This window comes from Macrosteles quadrilineatus, unplaced genomic scaffold (assembly GCF_028750875.1).
Source record: "Macrosteles quadrilineatus isolate MER2022 unplaced genomic scaffold, UCM_ALF_1.0 Scaffold_5__1_contigs__length_97177068, whole genome shotgun sequence".
Taxonomy (NCBI): domain Eukaryota; kingdom Metazoa; phylum Arthropoda; class Insecta; order Hemiptera; family Cicadellidae; genus Macrosteles; species Macrosteles quadrilineatus.
Window position 1 is genome coordinate 21,169,654 of NW_026542598.1, and position 23,907 is coordinate 21,193,560.

At 36.2% G+C, this 23,907-nt stretch overlaps 1 protein-coding gene across 1 annotated transcript; it reads left to right on the forward strand.

The window, feature by feature from the left end:
• LOC128994045 (titin homolog) lies at window positions 1–23,905 on the forward strand. Its single transcript, XM_054418254.1, has 10 exons — window positions 1–109; window positions 5,114–5,233; window positions 5,782–6,044; window positions 12,051–12,273; window positions 12,979–13,055; window positions 13,747–13,957; window positions 15,878–16,005; window positions 17,331–17,503; window positions 19,016–19,575; window positions 20,448–23,905. Exons 1-10 carry the CDS (start codon window positions 55–57, stop codon window positions 23,138–23,140), a joined length of 4,503 nt encoding a protein of 1,500 aa, XP_054274229.1. The 5' UTR covers window positions 1–54; the 3' UTR covers window positions 23,141–23,905.
• Window positions 23,906–23,907: the final 2 nt, after the last annotated feature.

The window sequence follows — 23,907 nt, forward strand, 5'->3', positions numbered from 1 at the left end:
ACCTCGCTCGGGCTAAATCCGTCACAAGCCTCGGAGTAGCTCTCGAGACATGGGATGGGAGGAGCGGAGTCGAAGACGAGGGCGAGGGCCTACAGACACCAACTAGCAGGTCAGTCCATGGGTAGTGCTGGAGTCAGCTGATTCATTGATGTAATCAGCTGATTAGTAGGTTCAAGGTTAGCTGGAGGTGAGGTGGACGGTTGTGGACAGAACCCCCCCCTCCACCACCTGCATTGTTGGAGATATGACTCATGTCACATTGAAAAGATTGACAGTTGAAGTTAACAGTTGGATGGGCTTGTTTTGTGTTTAGTTTTCTGCAAACTACTCCTCTCCTTTAAATGAAACTTATGTATTTTCACTACCACGCACGTTGATCAAATTAGAATTTAATATGAATTGAAAAAAAAACGGTGTGAATTATTTAGAAAAAATACCAGAATACTGTATTTATTAATTTTATGCCTGATACAATAACATACTCAATAACTAAACTATAACTAAACTTTAAAAATTGACGTTTAATATTCTAATGATGTACAGTTCAATATTTCAAATATTTGCATACCTTTCTAGGTATCTTTTACTCAATTGATTATTTGTTACTTAATTTTCATGACTAAGTTGATATTGCTATAAGTTGGGTAGAGTTTTTAATGTTCGAAGCCAAAGTGTTTTATGAATTTAAAACTCAACCAGGAGTAAACTATTGCTAACCTGTCAAAGGTAAAAGGGGAAAACCCGCTTCAATCTCATTCCTATTGCTCTGCTCAAACTGTTTACACGATTACAGGCTCTTTTTTATTTCAAAGTAATAAAATGACGAATGACTATATAATATGAAATAAATATCCCTTGTATATTAACATTACCGGGGTTTGGAATACTCCCTTACAAATAACTTTTAAAATTTCACAGAAAGAAAATAAAAAAAACACATAAACAAACACACAATTACACTAGCTTTACTACATTTAATAAACGATATTGAACACCTATTCATAAAATGATTCACTGTTGGTTTGCAAGTACCGCTTGTAAAATCACACTGTGACATTTCAAATTTGAGTGAGCATCAAAGTAAAATGCCGCACGTCATGGGCCCGATATGGACCACCTGTCAAAGCAATATGGCGGACCAAAACATGGGTGACGCATGTGCTAAAACAGGTCCTCCGCCGGTCTCATGGAAGTTTTAACAATAAAGCATTTAATTTTCCCAGGATTATTTCTAGTTTTTTATTGAAATGTGTGTGAACTTGCTAGTACAGTACTCATTGTACTCATGATAACGAAACTTTGCGGTTTGTCCGAGCTCTATAATAATAGTAAACCCTTTACAGTCCTAACCCCATAAACGGACTGCTCAATTCATAATTCAGGCTGTCATTTGGCAGCTGTCTCTAAAAATTTCATAGGCCTATAGGCCTAGCTAAGTTATGAATGCACCTCTGTGAACCATGTACCCAGCTTGCAGTGAGGATACAATATTCAGGCTCTCCTTTGCAAAAGGCGTTTCAGTAAATACAAAAAAACAATGCGTACAGAAACAGTCAAGGGTGTAACGTATACCTTCTTACTAATATTATAAATCTGAAAGTTTGTGAGTTTGTGTGTATGTTTGTGTGTGTGTTTGTGTGTGTGTTTGTGTGTGTGTTGCTCAATCACGCATAAACTACTGGACGGATTGGGCTGAAATTTGGCATGATGATAGCTCATACATTCCCGATTAACATTAAAGCATATTCTTATCTCAAAAATCCTTTCGGGCTCCGCCCCAGTGGCTCTGTAGTTCCCCATGTTAACCTTATGATTTTTCATATTTAAAAGGAATTAATGGATCTTAACAGCTGTTTCAATTAAACAAGTTGGTTCTGTTCTATGATGTTCAATCTTACTAATATTATAAATCTGAAAGTTTGTGAGTTTGTGTGTATGTTTGTGTGTGTGTTTGTGTGTGTGTTTGTGTGTGTGTTGCTCAATCACGCATAAACTACTGGACGGATTGGGCTGAAATTTGGCATGATGATAGCTCATACATTCCCGATTAACATTAAAGCATATTCTTATCTCAAAAATCCTTTCGGGCTCCGCCCCAGTGGCTCTGTAGTTCCCCATGTTAACCTTATGATTTTTCATATTTAAAAGGAATTAATGGATCTTAACAGCTGTTTCAATTAAACAAGTTGGTTCTGTTCTATGATGTTCAATAGCATAAAAGTTACAAGGATTACCAACAGGGTGCAGTACTATTTTTTTTATATTTTTTTATTTATGACAACAGCTAATTTCCAACCAAAAGGTGAGTGAGCGTAGCGAACGAACTTCAACCTGAAGGCAAGTGAGCGCAGCGAACGAGCTCCAACCTAAAGGTGAGTGAGCGTAGCGAACGAACTTCAACCAGGACGTGAATGAGCCATGCGAATACTTATGAAGTTAAACGGGGCAAAGCCCGCGGGTACAGCTAGTACCTAAATAAATTAATGTGTTGGTTCTAGAAGAATGAAACTCCATTTGTTTTATTTCTATAGTTGATAGTTCTTAAGTTGCTTTACATGTTAATTTTGCTTGTGAGGATACAGAATAGTATGTTCAGTTAAAACAAATATAACTTCAACTGCAGGCAAATCAACCAGTGCTTCATACAACTTATATTTTATATAAATGATTATTTAGTAGTCTTTATAAATGTGTTTGATCATAGTGAACATAAAAATCCAACAGATTTGCAATAGAATTTTGTTAATACATTCATCGAGAAAATTTTAAATTAACGGTAAAAATTTCTACCACGCGTTTAAAAGTTTCATCATGTCAATGAGTGATAGGTACTTGAAAATGTTTTACAAATCGATAACACAAAAGCAATAATAGACCGTTATAAGGAATTGGACAATTTTACATTGAACTTCTTGTAGTAGCTATAAAACTTAAAAATAAGCACTATGAATGACTAGATTAATTCATTGAGTGTTGGCGTAGAGGTTTTCAGAAAGTCCTTAGAGCCAAGCTCATTTTTACAGCCAGAGACAAAATAACTTCTTGACCAGCATTGTACGTGTTATACGACTTGTTACACTTTCAGAATAATTAAAAAAAAACAACAGTTTTTTCTGTTTGGATTTTTGAAGATGTCCAATACTCCACGTGAAACCTGTTAATTGGAGTGTTTAAACCAAAAGTGGTAATAATTGTTACTCTTACATCTTTTTAATTGAATTACTCGTTTCCTCTCATAAAAAGTAACATATGTTTATTAAATTTAACTACTGTTCCAATATTTTAAAGGAAAAAACCTCTTATTTATACCAAGTTACATCCACCGGTATTACACGATGAACAAATAAGAGCTTGAGTGGATAAATTTTCACGTTAAAAAGTACGTTATTAATTACTGGAAATTGTAACTAGATATGCAAATAGGTAGTTTGTGAGTTAAGATCAATTAATTGATGAATCAACTGAGGAACCAAGACTGTGATGTATCGGGTGCTCGTCTCCAGTACTATTCATTCTTGCGACATGCCCCGTGATTAATTTGAAAGGTTTTACAAACAGGCCGTCGAGATCCACGTTGACGGACTAGGTGGAAGATTTCAAAAAAAATTTACCAATCTCTTACATAATGTGTAAAAAAATATTTAAATAAGTAGCCAAGATGTTTACTTTCTATGTTTCATATGGAGATAACAAATTGACATAGACTTGAGGTCGTCCAGTGGTCGAAATCTTGACCAAAAATATGTAATGTACAGACTTCATTATTTTCACCCCACACTGTAAATAAACATGCGATTGGAATTTCTTCCTTTTGTTTTGATTTTCTGTTTGTATCTAGTTGTCATTTCGTCACCAAAATGGCAACCCATAAGACCAATGTTAATTTTTTGTAATTTTAAATTCATTTTCTAAATTATTTTTAAGCATACCGGTATTTAAATTTATAAAGGGTTTTTGCAGATTTACAGGAAAATATCTTTTTTTTAACAGTATTCGTTGATTTTTCCTAAGATGCACGCGAGGTGAGAGACAAGTTTTAAAGAAACACGCCTGCCTATTAATATATAGATAACACAGTAAGATATATGGGATTGCATTAGCAAGAACTAGAACGAGAAACGATCGAGTGTTAATACTCACTACAAGTCTGGCACCAGCCCGACGAGGAGCTATTTATGACGCATAACAAAGAACCTTTATAGCTACTACTATGCACGGGGCGGGTACATAATGTTTATTGGAGCAGCCTAGTTGTATATGATGGAAATGTAAACGGAGCTGTTAATGTTTGTTTAATTTGCGTTATTCTACGTCATTGGCGTGTTTACGTGTAAACCATTTCACGTTTTGATTTAACGGAAAACCGAAAAAAACTATAAACCAGAAATAATTTTCTATCGTGCCACAAATTTGACCATTGCATCTAAATATAATGTACGGTATCATATTGCAACCAGTGTCATATTGCAAACAATGTAATACCATTATCAACATTATAAAGCTAGTGCGCTTTGTTGTAACCCAATAATAATTATATTTGACAGTTAAATTATTACTCTAAGTCAAGTAATTAGTAAAATTACCGTAAAATTCACTCACAGATCAATTGCGAAAACAATAAGTTTCAAACGGATCCAGAAAAATCTGCAGCTTATTTGTGGAATTAATTTTTGATACACATTTACAGTACAGCAATGTTTGGTGTAAAATAGTATGTGATTTAATATAAAAACTTTATTCCCACAAATCTGTTAAATAACAGTTCACAATAATTGGTTCTAAAATATTGAATAGTCTACTTAACTTCCCTCTATACTAGGATTAGATGTTTCGAGCCCTTTATTAACATTATTTTCACGTTTCAATGACAAGGTTCTCGATCCTTTATGTATTTTACAGGTCACGTACATAATAGTAATCTGTTTACGTCCATTGTTTCATCTAGTGTTTATCTGATAGTGATATCTCGAAATCTCTGACAACTGCAAGTTAGCTGTTAAAATAAGAACTTCTTTAAAACGATCTTAAAACTACTATTTGGAATTTTCTGAATATTACATTCTCTTTGCTGTTCTTTTATAAGAATTGTTTGTTTATACATTGGTGATTGCAGAACGACCAGGGCCGCCCGGAAAGCCACTTCTGGTACCCAGTGACAAGAGATCCCCAGAGCCCGATGTCGTCACTATACGTTGGGAGCCACCGCTCTACGACGGAGGCGCTCCCATCACTGGTGAGAATACATTGTAATAACCGTGCGTGGTACGAGTGAGGGTTTCAGATTTTGTTTGTGCATTTCATTGTCCGTTCATACTTTACATGACCAGTGGTAAATTGCTTTACCAAACTATCGTGTGAGTCTAACACTATTCCAAAATCTTATTCCAGAACTATCCACTGTCGAACCTGCTATGGAATACTCATGTACAGTAGCAATTCATTAATCAATTTTCATAATCAGTTTTGACGTATTGTACATTTACTGTAGTAAAATAATATTTAAAGGTAAGCTAGCACCATTGTTTGAAACCTGATGACAAGGTACAGCCAGCCTCAATTTCAAACTCTATGGGTAGAGAATAAGTTATAGTGTCTACCTTCGTGAAGATTGCTGGTTCGATCCCAGGTGGGGTCAATTCTGGATCTAAATACATTTTGTCATAAGTCTATCAATTCAAGACGCTACACTATCTGCCACAAGACCGAAGATGGGTAGTAACAATAAGATTTGGACCGTTTGCTATGTAGCCCCCCAGTTGTATACACATAATTTGCTTCCAGGTTACCTGGTGGAGCACCGGCGTACCGGGTCACCTCACTGGGTACGCTCGGCACCCCAGCTGGTGGCAGCCCCAGAGCTGACCCTTGCTGGCCTGGAGCCCGGGTGGCGCTACCAGTTCAGGGTCTCCGCCCAGAACGCCGCCGGACTCTCAGACCCCGGGGAACTCTCCGACCTCCTGACAGTCACTCTTCAGCGCACCGCTGCCTCCGCACCATTCTTCGTCAAGGAACTTGCTGATACTGTGGCTCTGGAAAACGAGAAAGTGAGTGATAGTAGTCTTGACTTGGATATCGGAGTAGACATCTTTTATGTATGAACTAGCTATAGCTATAAAAACAGTTGAATCTGCTACTAAGCACACCTTATGTCAGCCTGTATGTTTACCGATAGCTACTTTAGGTGAAATGGCTTAGGTAACCACCTCAATACTTTTACAAAAAACCATCTTAAAAGTTAACAACAATTCCAGAAAGTTGATAACTAGGGAGAATGCAAATCATTACATTTAAACCTAGTACCTGGGGACCGAGCTTTGCTCGGGAAACTAAACATTAAAGAATAAATAATAACAAATTTAAGCTTTAATCTAAAATACCTTATGCAGTGCTTTCATAGAACAAATTGTCCTAATAACAACACCGTTATGGTGTTTATTAAAGTATTAAATGAACAGTAATAAAGCTTAGGCTGAGGCTAATATACGAATAGTTTTTTCATGGATTAGAAACTCAAACTCTCTCAAGTTTTATGATATAATACAAATTCTTATACATCAAACGATTTAATTAACTGGAGCAAAGTCGAGTCGTTCTCTTTCTCTCTGTCACAAGTTTACAAAATTGTATGTCAGAAGCCAATCAATGAATCAATACACATCAGATTCAGAAGTAACAGTCACCTGGACCTCGGAAAGTGCTTCAAGAGCTTTCTGCGCATGCGCAAGCTGAGGTGTCCGTGGGTACAGAACGTCACGTCATGTCTTAAAATGTAAACAAAATGACAATAATGGCGGAACGTTTTCTCATAAGGCCCATGTTAAATTTTAAAAAGTTTGTACTCATATTATGGCGAAAATAGATTTTTCCTGGCTATACCACTGGTCTAGAACTTATTTTTGTCACAGAACTTAGTTATTCCATAAATATAAACGTTTTTGTTAGGGCCGATTCCCAGATCGAAGTAACAATTATTCAAACTTTACTCGTATTATATATAGGATATTTTGCAAAAGTAATCTATTTTAAAATCCTAAAAGTGATTTTTCTCTAGTTTCTGGCAAGCGAAAGCTCAAGACTTGGCTTAACTAACCAACAACTGTCCAATAGATGGATTTGCTTAACGCAAGACCCTTCTGTAGTAGGGTTATCTCTCTTTAGCTTTATTGTACAAAATTACCAAACTCTTCCATTTACAATGTAACCCCTACTATCACACAACCTTTGTACTCAGTACAATATTTTATACAATGAAAAACTAACCAACTGTTTATTATTAATGCTACGTATGATATCGCATAATTTTCTCTGCGTCTTTCTTACGGTTATGCACGTTTAAATAGTATTTTTTAATCAGGAAATGGCACTGTTGTTCTTTTTTCTAAATGTCCTAATAGCTTTGATATAGTAATGAGATATCTACTTTGTTGTATAAGGTACATTCGTTGTATAAGGTATAAGGTAGTGTCTAGGTACCAGGTAGTAGGTTCGTAAATGTTCAAATATCAAAGGACAGACTGAATAAATTATAAGCAGCTTTTAATAATCTTCACACAAATTAAATTGGGATTACTATTGGCTTGGTAGAAAAACCATTCAAAAATTTCAAAGTGACCTAATACCAACCCCATCCTTAAATACGTGAATAGTTTTAAACATATTTGTGTTTTTTTCCTAATAAGATTTCTTATCGGCCAGTGTGACCGATCAAGTGAAGTTTAGCTTTAATTGAAAAACTTTTGATGCACGGCAGCGCTTGGAATGTGTTGTGCAATGTCTTTTGAACTTTTCAATAAAGTTTTAGCTAATTAAAACTAGAAAGAATAGAAATAATTACGTGTTTTATTGATATTTCTACGCAGTGTTCATTAAGTGAGGGGCGTTTCTTTTAATATATGATTAGTGAGAGCATAGACAAACATTTAATTCTTTTTTCTATGGTGGAAGTGATAGAATATGTTTGGTTAAGAGACACGTGCGGTTTGTTTTAAAGTATAACATTACATTAACTTACACCAAGGAGGTTTAGGCAATGCTGTAATGTATCTTTGGCCTTTGAATAATACATCCACCTACTTACTAACTCTTGAGGGAAGGAAGATATTTCACAAATTTCTATAAATCTAGAAGGTAGGCTTTCACGGTGAAAGTATACCACCCAATCTAGGTCTTGCTCAAAGATGATTGCTGCAACGCATACGAAACATCGAAGTATATAACACAACTGGAATGCTAGGTACGTGTTCACGAAAGCGCGCCGTTGTAGCAGCCTTCCCGCACCACCATGGGGGACCCAGCGGATTTTAGCCAATTCATCGAATAGTGCGCGAAGTTGTTAACTCGCTCCTAGCCTTCAATAACAAAGATTAAGTACAATGATGTTTATATATTTGTAATCTGCATCAAATGCAGAATGTAATGGTATAAATAATTTTTACTTTTAATTTGAAATATAATTTCTATAGTTAAAAAGAGTCAAAGATTTCTTCATTGTGACATGAAAAAGTTAGTATGCGAGGAAGTATTTTATTTTTGGGCCAGAAGAAAACTGTAAGCGACAAAGTTGTAGTTTAAGAGATGATTTTTAACATGTGATCGAGCAATTTACAATTAAGTGCGCAGTTTGTTTGTAGTAAAGTGATTAATAGCGCGACGAGATTGATTTTATGTCGCACCAACCGCCTCACTCCAGCAACTCTTTATGTTTTTGCTACTCGATCATTGTAAAGCTAAATAAATTTTAACCTTATTAATATTTGATATAAGTTAAAGAATATAACTATTCTATGGATGTGATCATATATTTTATTTATTTGCAGAAGATAAATATCAATACCGGTAATGAGCTGCCGCTGAGTTGAAGAAACCCTATGAAACCGGGTTTTCCGCTCCGTTGAATGAAATACTCAATGTAATACAATTTACAATTGTGTACTAATTCCTATATTAGTAATGACTCTTTGGAACTAACAGACTTCAAAGAAAATGTATTGTATTACATTTGTGGCTTTGTTGTGCGAAAGGTAGATATAGCAGTTAACTGTGAAGAATGTTCTAACTTTACAGTTCTGCGATTAATTCAAGTTTTTCAAAGTTTACTTCTTTTGTGTCAAATGGTAAATTGATTTATGTTACCAAGGAAGTTTTTAGGTTTGTTAAGTATTTGTATATTTTGTTCTTGCAAAATAAAGATTCGCCTCAGTTTTGTTCTCGTAGATGCATTTTATCAGCATGCATGAAATTTCAAGGAAATTTGTTTACAAACCATGTTTCTAGCAATGACATTTCTGATGAAAGTCACGCTTTGAAACTAATGAAAATGATAGGGACATTATTTTATAAAACAGTTCGTTTCGCCAATGCGAGAAACATTATGTATGAATGCAATAAAAATAAATTAGGTGTAAGACAGAAATTTAAGAAATTGGTTTTGTATAACAACATTTAATGTATTCAAGCACTGTTGTGGACATTAATACATATTCTTAGAAATTCTGTTTAGTATTATTAACCAACCAATATAACAAATACTCCTATGTCAAAGGAACGAGGCCAACAAATCGATTTGTAAATTTACTATTCAATTGTTGTTATTGCCTTTACGTTATAGTATACTAGCTGTAACCCGCGGGCTTTGCCCCGTTTAACTTCTTAATTTTCAAGATGATCTCGTTCGCATGGCTCAATCACGTCCTGGTTGAAGTTCGTTCGCTACGCTCACTCACCTTTAGGTTGGAGCTCGTTCGCTACGCTCACTCACCTTTAGGTTGGAGCTCATTCGCTGCGCTCACTTGCCTTCAGGTTAGCTCGTTCGCTACGCTCACTTGCCTTCAGGTTAGCTCGTTCGCTACGCTAACTCGCCTCCAGGTTGAAGTTCGTTCGCTACGCTCACTCACCTTTTGGTTGCAAATTAGCTGTTGTCATAAATTTAAAAAATAATAATAGTGCTGCACCCTGTTGGCAATCCTTGTAACTTTAAAGCTATTGAACATCATAGAACAGAACCAACTTGTTTAATTGAAACAGCTGATAAGATTCATTAATTCCTTTTAAATATGAAAAATCATAAGGTTAACATGGGAAACTCCAGAGCCACTGGGGCGAAGCCCGAGAGTCCGATCAGAATAAAAACAACTTAGTTTTCCTATTTAATGCCTAAAGAATCAGTGTACCAAATTTCAGCCTCCTAGGTAAATGGGAAGTGGGAGAATTAGTGATGAGTGAGTGAGTGAGTGTGTCAGTGAGGGCTTTGCCTTTTATATATTTAGATTACGTTACTAGTCCTGAAAATAAGTGTTTACCGGACGAGTGTGGTCGTTCCCGTGCGAGACGAAGTCGAGTACGGGATTACCATACGAGTCCGGTACACACATTTTGGACGAGTTACGTACGATAGTTTACGCCATACTACTAAATCCGTACAAATCCTTATATATTTCCACCAACTAAAGGACTAAAAATCACTAGTCATAACCTCTAAGAGAGGTTATGTTTTTGTTTATAACCACTCACTGCCACCTAAATACAGTATAATCAGCTGATTGGTGTCCGGCAAAACTCATTGCAGCACAGTAGTACGCAATGAAACCCCATTTGAATAAGCTGGCGGCAAACAGCTGTTTTCTGGACTAAATCCTTGCGTGGGAAGTTCGTCAAAATAATGTAGTGTGGCGTAAAATATTTTCTAGGTTTAATATTTATGACCTTATTTATTACTTGCTCTCAACCTTAATATTTGAAATTTCTCATTAATTACCCAACAAAGCAGATATTAAAAGATCCCTCGTTACAACTAAACAAAGGGGGTTAGTTGTAAAACAGTTTAGTTTTAACAAAGTTTAGTTGTAACACAGTTTAGTTGTAACACAGTTAACAGATGTAACACATATATACGTATGTGTTACCTGTAATAAAAATTTATTTAGTATAACTATTGATTGTACTCAAAACGTTTCTGGGAGTACCGTAAACGAAAAGATCAGCGGAACCAGGGAGAACGGCCCGCGGCGCGATTTATAAAGAACCTCTTTGCGTTACTAATTACTCCATTACACACGACTAGAAAATTTTATATGAAATTTCTTGGTTACATGTTGAAGATCATCTCATTAGCTACAATTTTGTCGCTTGAAGTTTGCTTCTGACCAAAAAATAAAAAAAATCCTCGCTTAGTAACTTTTTCATGTCAAGGTGTGATATTTGTTTAACATTTTTAGTTGTTAAAATTCGAATTACGATTTAAATAAGATTATATTTATACTGTCAGATTCTGCAGTTAATGCAGATTCCGAATATATAACTTTCATTGCAGTCAACCTATTGTATGCACGGCCAGGAGCGTATTAACAACCGCGTGCACGGCACAAGGAACTGACATATCTGCGTCGAGTCCACCTTTGTGGTGGGGGAAGGTTGCTGAGACGGCGCGCTTTTTATCCCAAATCTCCTATCTACCCGGTGTTCCAGTTGTGTTATATAATTCGATGATACGAAACGTCCCCACCGTAGTTTCGCAAGTTGGCCTTCTCCCAAAGACCAATATTAGATAAAATTGACGATTGTTCTTAAATAAATCTGCACATTTGCATGTCATAATTTAGGCTAAGTGTCCAAGTGCGAGGACCCTAGTCCTGACCATACCTTGCTCCAGAGATGGATTTTTGCCAGTTCAATGTTCCTTGTCATCTGCCCAGTACAGCCCATTATTCATAATAATAATATACATTCACGTTAACATGATGTACTTCAGGCAGAACTGAGCGTCCAGGTGTGAGGAACCCTAATCCTGACCATAGCTTGCTCCAGAGATGGATTTTTGCCAGTCCAATGTTCCTTGTCATCTCCACAGTACAGCTCATTGTTTATAATAATATACATTCACGTTAACATGATGTACTTCAGGCTGAACTGAGCGTCCAGGTGTGAGGAACCCTAATCCTGACCACAGCTTGCTCCAGAGATGGATTTTTGCCAGTTCAATGTTCCTTGTCATCTCCACAGTACAGCCCATTATTCATAATAATATGCATTCACGTTAACATAACGTACTTCAGGCAGAACTGAGCGTCCAAGTGCGGGGGACTCCAACACCGACCGTGGCTTGGTTCAAGGACGGAGTTGAAATCTTCAGCAGTCGCAGCTATCGCGTGGTCACCGACAACGAGGTCAGCACTCTGGTCATCTACCAGGCGTCGCTTAGTGATGAAGGAGAAGTCAAGTGCTCGGCCACCAACCGTGTCGGGTACGCTGTCACTCGGGCCAAACTCATCCTAGAGGGTGAGTCTTATGGGTAGATACAATGTTGGAGCTTGGAGGGTGGGGTGCCTCTTCACCTTACGCTATTTAGAGCTACAGTACTTTGTGTTGATTTTTTTATATCATCATGTGCTAGTTAGCTTATCAGTTAGTTATTTAGCCCTAATTAACATGAAATCTACTGTATATCCACGTCGAAACAGGATTCTTATATCTTGTAAAGATACAATCTTTGATATACTCTAGGAAATACTTTTAGATATATATTCTTGGATATTCAGTACTTTTGGAAGAATAACAATGGGAAATGTCAAATGTTATGCAATACATTGATAATTTGTCGTAAATTATGTAATATAAGAACATTTCAGGATTGAGACGTTTTAAGATATAAATATATTGTAACGATTAAAAAGAGTACTATTTTTAAAGTAAAATGTAAAGTTTATGTGATACATCAATGAATGAACAAGTCAGCTACGGTTCAGCGAGAAATTAGGATTTGTTTCCAAAAGTATTCAAGCGATAAAGAAAATTTCATTCTCTCAGTTTCTGATGGGCCTAATAACGACCGATGTCTGGTCAAAATCGACTGACATTGTAAACTTTTTGGAATATATATTTGTAAAAGTGTATATTTTGAGTGTAAATATTAATGTATCAAATATATCTCGTTTTAAAATGTTCAATAGTATTTTAAATTTACAAAGATTTTTTTAATTGTAGCCCCACCAAGTATTCGACTGCCCCGCCAGTATGAAGAAGGGTTATTGTTCGAGAAAGATGAGGTCATTAGATTGAAGGTAAATAAAAATATAAAACATGCTTTATAGACTTTAATTTTTCTTAACCGTTCAAAAAATGTATTTTAAAGTACTTTTTAGCTACGGTACCTACTATTAATGTGATTCACCATTATTTTTTTTATTTTTACCTGACGAAAAACAATAAGAACGTCCCTTTGAATTTTTCTTAGACTGTAAAAACTCTTCTGATACACAGTTTGATCTTCCCTCACTATTCATTTGTCAACCTGCCTGCTACATAAAAAATGTTTACAAACCATGACTAAAATATATGACCACAGATAATATAACTCCTACTAGTAGGGGTTTTATTATCTGTGCTATAACCCATGAAAATTCACTTGTGTAGTTCTGCATCGATTAACTTCATTTCAGAAAAACTGTAGAAAATCCAGAATATTTCAAAATTGAGGACATAAGTTGAAGATTAATTAGTTGGTGAATTTCAAGAGTCTATAATAATGTAGTTGACAGGCTTACCTCAATACGTAGCCAAGCCAAGATTTTAGATTATACCTGGTCTGTTCAACACCTTGACTCAATAAATCTAGGTGATACGGTATCAATTTTCTTTGCCCCAAAACTGCAGCCTTATCACCTTGTAATCTCTGAGTTTTGAGGTGGACCTGTTGAAAGCACTGGCAATTCAACTGGTATTCAGATTATTTTCTACTAATTCTTCCTGCAGGTGTCAGTGGCTGGACGCCCAGTTCCGGAGGTCTCCTGGTATCTGAACGGTGAGCCGGTCCCGGGTGGAGGTCGCTACGAGGCCGGACACTCAGAGAGGTACGCGACGCTCCGGGTGGGCGAGGCCCGGCGGGAGGACCGAGGAGAGTATCAGGTCCGCGCTATCAACCGTCTGGGAGAGGATCTAGCATCGTTTCTGGTCACCGTTGCCGGTAACCTGGATCTATATTACTACTAAAATATCGTAACTAACGTAACTTCACAAGTTCTAAACGGTTAAGTTATTAGTATGAGATGTGGTGACGTGGGAGCCCACTTTGCTTGTTTGAAGACTATAGTCTTCACTAGCTTTGACAGGTACTATGTGTGTTATGGACTACGAATTATTGACGTGAGATGCTGGTGGGGGGTGGGTTGGGATTGTATGTTCATGGACATTTTCCGTTATACCACTAACCACAATGTTTTTTTTTTCAGTTTGACATATTATAATTATCCAAAACTCTGTTTGAGGTTGGAATATTTTTGATTGGGTTGGGTTTGGTCAGAACCTAGGCATAACCTAAAACGACGACAACATATTGTGTATTCTTTAATGAACTTATATAGGGATAGTCGCATAGTGGAAAAGGTCGGAGTCATAAGTAGTGGGAAACTCAACTGAAACTATCCTTATGTAATTTTAACAGATTGTTCAAATAGTCTTATCAGCCTTATACTACAGGTGAGGGAATCTCTTGGCTGTACTCATACGGAAAGTTCAGAGACTAGGTATGAGTCTTACCACAGCTGAGCTAAGCCTATATGAATTTAATTTATCTCAGCTCAATTCAAGTTAACCTTTCCCACATTCATAAATCTAAAGTATTTATGATTTTGTTATGTTACAGTCTCAGATAAATCTGACCATACAATGCCGAAATGTAATATTACCAGTGCATTTATTTATGTAAATATCAGTAAAAACACGCACTCGATTAGATATCAATTGTTTTCAAAGTTAACTTGAGGTGAAAGCTACACTGATGTATATTTTCAGTGTTAATACTTTTCCACCAAAATTGTTCCTTTAATAATTCAAGAAGTAATCATTAGGGTTCTGAAAAATCATAGTATCCTAGAATAACAGTGCCTTACTTATAGTTTTATATCAGTAGGCCTACTCTAATTGCAAAAAATAAGGAAACCTCTGAACAGAATACCGTAACTGATAGTTGAATATTACATCTCCTAGTGGAATAGATTACAGAATAGGACCGGAACCAGTTCGAGTCGGGTGGGGTGAGGGCAAGCGGTATCCAATAAGCTTTCAGAAAACTGTCCATTGTTGCCAAATTGTGCCACGCACTCAGTCTTAGCCCGACAGCCGACCTGTGCGTTTCGAGTATATCCTCTTGTTTGGTCAAGAAATTGCCTTAAAGTTGGTTAATAATTCGAAACAGGCCAGTAACAAAGCTACAAAAGGCATCTCACTCTATTCTACACTCATATTTAGGTTAAAATACGCTCATAGGTGGCGTCCCAATCTCAAATGAATAATAATATTATGGTAGATTGTATCCTCTTCATGTCCATGTTAATTTTGTTTCATGTATCAAACAATAAGCTGAGCAATATTTTAGAAGATTATAGAACTGCTATACAAATTGCTTGGTCATATAAATTTACTGTTAAATTTATTAATTTTGTGTTTATATATATTTTTCAAAAACTACATCTGGTAGCTGTTTGAGCCATTTTAAAGACAATTGTGTAGCAAATAATGAAACCATAATAATGTATGGGATGAATTTTGTGTTCCATACGATATAAAAATATAACAATACCAACCGATGCCACCAAGAACAAATGAATTATTAATTTGTAGTGTTGAACTGAACTACTATACAGTGGGACGATAGAGGGGGGTGCCGTGCTCTAGGTGAAAGTCAGCTTACCGGCCAAGAACGAAGTGGCAACGTCGCATCCCCTACCTCCTCAAAGGCCAGTCCTATTCTGTAATCTATTCCACTATAGTATGTCGGAGTTTGATAGAATCTGCAACAGTCGTTTCTTACCAGCAATTACTTACTCTCAAGATTGCCAAACCTTGTTGTTCAAGGTTGTCAACTGAATATTTGTGTTTACCCTAGACCGACCGATGCCTCCGGGAAGAGCAAAGGTAGTGATGACCCTCGGTCGTTCCGTTACTCTCTCATGGTCAGCCCCTGAAGACGACGGTGGCTGCAAGATAGGAAACTATATCGTGGAGTACTTCAGGGTAAGTGATGGTTAAACTGTCAAACAAACAGAGAGTAAACATCTGTGATGGAAGACAGCAGTTTGTATCAAAGTTGATTAGTACATTACTATGAAGTTATTCTCTCGTTGATGATGAAAGGAAATATATATATTAATAAATATATAAATACACACGGAAGAAACTGGGGTCCCCTGCCACCATTTGAAAATCCCCCCTTGAATAAAAACAGTCGATTAAAGTTGGGAGATTTGCTTTTTAAATAATCGACACATTTAACACTGACAAAGTAGGCTATTTATCTCAGAAAAATTTCACAATTTCACAATGAGTACAAGGTTTATCTCAACACACCTTTAATTTCCTTTTAATATTTCAGGAAGGCAATCCCCAAAATTCCAATCAGTGTAGCCTTTTATTATTACCATTAACCAGAAGAGCAAAGCTACCTTAGTAAACCAGCATTTACTCACAAACAATTGTTTGCAGCCTTTAGCACAGTTAAACTTCTGGAATGGCTCAAATTATTTATTGAAAATAGCACCAAAAAATCAAACAAAGTGTTTCACACGAAAGATATGGGTACAGGGATATCCATCCTGACACTTAGATAATTTGATTCTGAGTTTGTATAAATATTACAATAATTTGTTTTACATTTTTTAACTTGGGTATGTTCATATTAAACACTGGTTAACTTTAAAATCCTCACTAAAACATCGGCCTATACTTACATATAAATAATGGTGACTGCGTTTTTCATTAATTTTAAAATTTCATAAACATTAAAATATTAATGTTAGTATCACCTCAACACAATCAACATATCTGATTTATTGTTTAAGTTTGTATCCAACACTTCACTGAGGAACATTGTTGTCGCGGCAGTTCTTTCAAACCAATTATAAAATGAAAATATTTGTATTTACTTTTACTCACTACAGTGCAGTCCAGATTACTGCTCTCTTTAATAATTTTTGCACTCTAATTTTTCTAATTAGAAAAATTAGATAATTTTTTACTATAAGACTAGGTATCTAATTTCATATTTAGTTAGGTTTATAGATGGGCGTTGTCTTAAAGCGTTGACAAAATGCTTTAAATATGATCATTTTGCAACGTTGCAATTTATTATACTTACGAGAATGGAGTTAAGAATATTCTTATTCTTAGTTATCATTTTACTATACATTAATAGACTATAGATAACATTTTATATTTTGTACTTGAACCGGCGACCTCTTGATTACTAGGCGAGCACTATAACCACTGAGCTACCCGGCCTTTTCTTTTCAACTTTGTCTGTCAGACAGTTATCTTTTAAGCTTATTGTTTATTTGGCGCAGGTGGGATGGAACATGTGGCTCAAAGCTGCTACATGTCGCCAGCTGACGACAACTTTGGGAGACCTGATAGAAGGCTCGGAGTACAAGTTCAGGGTAAAAGCTGAGAACCCCTACGGTGTCAGTGACGCAAGCACAGAGAGCGACGTTGTCTTCATCCCTGACCCTAAGAGAGGGTAAGGTCATTAATTGTACATTGATGTCCAATAAAATAAGATAAAATCTGGTACATTTCAATTGGTTAGCGGATCTATCGTACTAGTGTTGGTGATGACGAAAACCAGAATTTTCGAATCTCAAAATCAAAACTGAAACTTAAAAATTAAAATCCCAAATCATGCAGCTTGGAACCCAATCGCAAAACCTTTTTTAGTTGCCATGTTAAAGCTTATTAATACAGGTAACAGTTCAATGTTAACTGTGCAAACAATAAGTTGACGTAATAACAAGAATATGAGACTGTTCAAACCTAAAAACATATTTTTTGACAAACAACAAACACAAACATTGATTAAACTCCTGAGTCCTGACCCCAACTTAAACATGAATATTAACATAAACATAAAAAAAAACATTAAGTGATCAAAATAAAAAATTCCAAAACTATATTGATATGAAATGGTATTGTACGTTGTTTCAGTATCAGTAGGGATTTATGACACATATTGCTGTTCAGAATATGAGGTACTAGTTTCATCAGAATTTATCTGCTTGCTCCATTGAGACAAGCTTAAGTGTAAACTGTGTTAATAAAAAGTATAGTATCGCCAAAATATGTCAGCCGTTTTAAATCCAAAACTTACAAAATCTCAATTTTGAAAATTTTGACTCCTTCCAAAGTGTTGATAATTTCAGATTTGAGATTTTATTTTGACACCTCACTAACGCTAATATTTACAATGACTGCCTCAAATGACGAGAACACCAAGCAAGTGATCTAGATTTTGTAGATTGAGATACCATTTGTATCTTGTAGTTACAAATGCTTAATGGTGTTGACCGTCTGCTATAATCAATACTGCTGGGGGTTGAGGAGTGACCGGACAAAGATAAATACTTAATAAATACAAAATCAAGAGCCAATCAACCTGTAAAAAACACACAGAACTCTACACAAACATCGTTAACTATACACTTCTAAGTAAAATAATTTAAAATAAAACAGATGAATAACTTTATTAATTTAAATTATTGTATAAAAACACAAGTTCAACAAACCTTCAAATCACTAACACTTCGTAAAAACTGGATTGCAATCGCGGTAAAAGCATAGCAGGTAGCGCTCAGAACTACCTGTACTATTAGTTATTCCAGTATTTACTAAGATGTATATTCAGCCGGCTTAGAAAATGTTTCTTTATTTCAAAATTTGATTTATTTTTAAATTTATTAAGTACCAACAAACAATCAATTAAATTTTTATCACCATCAATTCAATTGAATCAGTTGAAATTTTATTTTCATTTTTTTATTTCATTGAATTTTTATTTTTATTATTTATTTTTAAATTATTATTTTTTTAATTTTTTGTTATATTGATTAGGATCTCAGATCCATCTCAAACACTACCATTGAAAAGAATAATACATTTAATTATTAAAATCCTTAAAGATTTCTTAAGTACACTTTATATTGAGTCATAAAATATTGAATGCTATGGCAAAAGAATAAAAATAATTATTTTCCAGACTTTTGGAGCCACCAGAACACACAGAAGAAGAGGCTATGGACATCTGGAAGGAAGACAAGAAAAGACCTGTCTCTCCCACCCAGACATTGGACGAGCAATATGGTGAGAGGAAGACGAAAAAGAAACGGGGACCCATGAATCCACCTCAAGCACCCCAGCCATCAATGAGGGATCTGATAGTGCCTTCAGACAAGCACTCAATGTTAAGTGAGGACAGCATGTCACCTCCAGCCACCCCTGAGATCCCACCACCAGTCGTACCTCCCAAGAGACGCGGGAAGGATAGAATAGAAAGAGACTTGCAGGAGGAGAAGGAAACAGCAAGGAGGGTCGAGGAGAAACGGAGGGTTGAAGAGTTTAAGAAAACAGAGGAGAAAAGACAAGTGGAAGAGGCAAGGATTGAGGAAAAGAAGAACGAAGAGAAACGTAAGGAAGAGGCAAAGAAAAAACGATTTGTTGAACCCCAGTCCCCACGCTTGGAAAGAGACCGCTTCCACGGTAGCTCGGAGCTCATGCTGGTCCTACTTCCCCATAGCCGAGCTCCTACAGAAGAGAGAGGTAAGGATAATAACGAATATGTTGTAACATCAATTTTATATTTTTACAGAGGACTGTGGCATATCTTCTGTTCTATCTCCAACGTTTTTACTAAAAGTATCATACAACATTGTTTCAAAATTAAGAATATGTAGGCATACAATAATATAACTTTCATTTCCAATACTCGTTTAATAAAGAACGAGGTAACCCGTGCGTAATTTGCGCATTTTAAAAGGTCCAAAACTTGTTCCAGAGGCAAAATTAATCCAGTGCTATACCCAGTTATCTTTTGAAGATTAGGTTTCTTAAGAACAGTTATTAAGTGAATAGAACTACTTATTATACAATACAATACCAACAAATTGTTGATTTTAGATCTACACTATAAAGAGTGATTTACCCACCTGAATTATCGTTGTCAAAAAAATTATCTTAAACTGTTTAGTGTCTTGTTTACAATCTTACTTTGGTTAAACAGTGGTTAAACATTAACTGCAGGATCAGCTGTTAAATTACAACCCGCATTTAAATTGTAGTAAAGAGAGGTGGTCAGCAAAACTTGATATTTGAAAATGGGCTCTAGAAATAAATTAAATTTGAGGGGGTAAAACTTCAAAGGAAATAACCCTTTTAATTGCCATTCTCATGTGTGCTAGATCATTAGTATTAATATGATACTTCAATCTTAAAAGTTGGTCTAGTAGGACAGCTGAAAAAGGGATATTCCATGGCATTAAGTATATATTAAGTTACCATAGTTAACAATTTTAAATTATATATGAGAACTGAAATAAGCTAAACTCTCTTAAAAGTATTAAAAAAACTTTATTTTAAGCATTTTACTTCCCTTAGAAATATGGTATTGAAACTTAGCGATTTGAATTTTTCAGAGACAACACAGTCAAAGAAAGAACTGTTTGAGAGCAGCCTGGCACTAGAAGGGAACGATATCGCCCCACCAATGTCGCTCTCGGCACCAGAGTTGGGCAGTGGGGAACCTCCTGAGATACCGAGGGTGAGAGCAGCGTTCAGCTCCACTGAGCTGTTGCATGAGCGGGCTATGGCAAGGTTTTACCAGGATATGGAACAAGAGGAGGTAGAGACCAAACGACGAGGGAGCGTCCAGCGCCGCAGGAGCTTTGGATCCAGACCACGGGATACTCTAGAGAAAACAGCTTCACTTCAAGAAATATTATCTTCGCTTAGATCTTTGAACGAAGAAGTAGAAAAGAAAAGGGAGCTACTATTAAACGATTCAACCAGTAAAAAACCGTTAGCGATTGCAGGTATTGCAAAATCAGAGCGTATATCATTCACGGGAGATAGCATGGACAGTGTACTCTCAACAGAAGAACGCAAGAAAACACTTTTACAACAAACATCTGAGGAAGATATGGAGTACGAAGATTCCTCGTTTGAAGAAGATGAAGAATATGAGGAAGAAGAGTCTGTTATGGAACCAGGTGAGGAGGAGTTAGATGAAGAACTTGAAGAAGAGGAGGAAGAGGAAGATGAGGGAGAGTTCACGGTTTATAGTAAAAGAGGTTCAATATACACATCTGAATCAGAAGATGAAAGATATTCCTTATTGGAAGATGACACCTATCACCCTACGAACGTAAATACAAAATACAATGAGGATTCTCTTATATCTGCGTATGAGGGCAGGGGCCCTTTGATTTTACCTCAACGAACAGGGCCGTTATCACTTCCTAACCCATCTCAATCAATACCTTCATCTTCTGTTCTAGACTCAGGCAATGAGGTCAAACTAAAACCAATACTAAAGAAGCCTTCTATTGAGATAAATAACGTCCCTGAGATAATGGATGTCGGAGAGATTAATAGAAGCATGGAAGCCAAAGATGAACCCCAACTCAGGTCTCCTGTATCACCTGAAATACGTTTCGAGCCAAACTTTAGTCCTGTAATGCCCAAGCCTATTTTGAAGGTAAGGGATCATTCTCAAGAGAAGTTTTCACCATTAGTACAACGTAAAGGAGCCCCAGTGGCAGAGGTTGAACCTGAATTGAATTTGGTATCAAGCAGGGGCAACCTAGACGATGGCTCGGATTATGAATCGAGTACTAAAAAGAAACAGGTCAGAATAGAAGAACCTGATGAAATGTCAACAAGAGCATTAGATAAAAAAGGCAATGGAATTTTAGAAACAAATACGCAAACGCCTGAAACAATAGTTGAACAACATATAAAACCCCCTGATAAGCCCGTAACACCTACTGTGAAGACCATAAAATCTACTGAAAAGCCGCAAGAAGAAATGCGTAAGAGAGGAGCCTCATTAGATGACGAGGTTGAAGCTGCAAAAGTGCTAATAAATCACTATAGTGATATCGTAGCTGAATATGGACGTGGCAGAAGACCAAATAAACCACGATATCTTGATTTTGAAGCACTTAGAGCAGCTGCAGAAGAAGAAGAAAAGAGGTCTCCTGCATTACCAGACATCATAGTTAATGAACCTACAGAAGCTGCATCTACGAGCTATGTCCAAGAAGACATTTTAACAAAGGAACCAGAAATCCTGGATATTGAACCAACTAGGGAGGAAGCGAAGTCGGTTGTTGAAGCACCAAAGGCAATAGAACAGAAACCACCAAAGAAAATCTATGAACAGCCCGAAACTGAAGTTTTTGAACCGATGTATGAACCATCGAAACATATTGAACAAACTGAACCGAGCGTTACCAGGAAACGTGATAGGTCAGTAGACAGTCAAGCTAGGTCAATAGCTAAGAGGGATAGATCAGTTGACAGCCAGGCTAGATCTATAGATACAAGAGATAGGGGTTTTGACAGCCAGGCTGGGTCAAATGATAAAAGGGGGAGACCGATTGAAATACAGGCTAGGTCGCTTGATAAAAGAGATAGGTCAGTTGAAACCCAGGCTAGGTCAATAGATAAAAGAGATATGTCAGTTGATATCAAGTTTAAGTCAAAAGATAAAAGAGATAGGTCAGTTGACAGCCAAGCCAGGTCAACAGATAAAAGAGATGGATCTATTGACAGGAGGGACACGCAGTCTGACAAAAGAGATAAATCCATAGATAAGCGAGATAGGTCAGTTGATAGGCGAGATATGCCAGCAGACGGAAGAGATAGGACGATAGGTAGGAGGGATAGGTCAAAAGACAGAAGGGATAGGTCAGTAGACACACGTGATAGATCTGTAGATGGCAGGGAAAGATCGTTAGAGAGATCAAAGTACATATCACAGGCATCGACATCCGTCAAAAGACGATCACCCTCTCCTTGGAAAATGAAAAAAGAAACGAAAAGAGATATTTTTCCGGAAGACAAGACTGATATTGCCCGAACGCCATCCCCTTCACTTCGCAAATATACAACGCCTGAACAGACAGTTCATTCGTTTTTCGATTTTCTCATGGACTTGTCTCTATTCCTTCTAGCTTGTTGGTTGTACTTGTTTAAGGACGAACGCCTTTCGATTCCTGTTCTCGGCTTGATGGTGTACAGACAGGCCAATGAAGCGTTTCAAAGAAAAATGGCTGCTTTGAAGGAGAAATCAAAACGTTTAATGTTTTGGAGACGAAAACAATAAAACAATGTTAGACTGTGAAACGAGAACGCCATTCAGAACCGGGATATATATCGTATTAATAATATACTATGACATTATATTCACTTCTTGATTGTAAAACAATTTTTTACTCTAAAGAAGTATGGATGTATAAAATGAATTTAACGTCTCTTATCGACCCAATGAATATCAATTTTAGGACACAATATGCAGTACAAGTCTGTAAGCGATTTTTGAACTCTGGGTTATCAATAATATATAACCTTTGACTATTAATACAACAAGTATCCAATAGTCAATGATATAACCCAAATTAAAATATGACTACTAATGGTTATTTTACTCTGTATGTTTGCAATAATTTTGAATTTGCAATATTTAAACCAGAATGTGATTTTAATATTCTATAAATTTCCTTTCCAGCGCCAGCTTTATGATATTGATGTCATCCCTACCACGTATGTTTCGTGTTAGTTTGTACACCTTAATTTTTCTTACTCGATATCAAACCACTTCATTGTTTAATTTAAATTACTGTTTTATGTAATAAATTATTTTTTACTAAAGTTTATACTATTGCTGGATCACGTATCAAAAAATTAGTTAATGAAAAGGGTGAATTTCTGCTCAAACACTGTTATATATAATTATTAATGTGTTTCAGTGATATTATAGGTAAGTTAAATGTTAATATAACGTATCTCTTTGTATTATAATGTGACATATTCTTCAGTTTGTCTATTTTGTGTTTTCTACGTTTTATTCTAAATAAATATATAAACTATACG

Coding starts and splice junctions, on each gene's coding strand:
- LOC128994045 (XM_054418254.1), top strand. CDS start 55: ATGGGAGGAGCGGAGTCGAAGACGAGGGCGAGGGCCTACAGACACCAA. Junction 110..5,113: donor CTACAGACACCAACTAGCAG/GTCAGTCCATGG, acceptor TGGTGATTGCAG/AACGACCAGGGCCGCCCGGA. Junction 12,274..12,978: donor GGCCAAACTCATCCTAGAGG/GTGAGTCTTATG, acceptor TTTTAATTGTAG/CCCCACCAAGTATTCGACTG.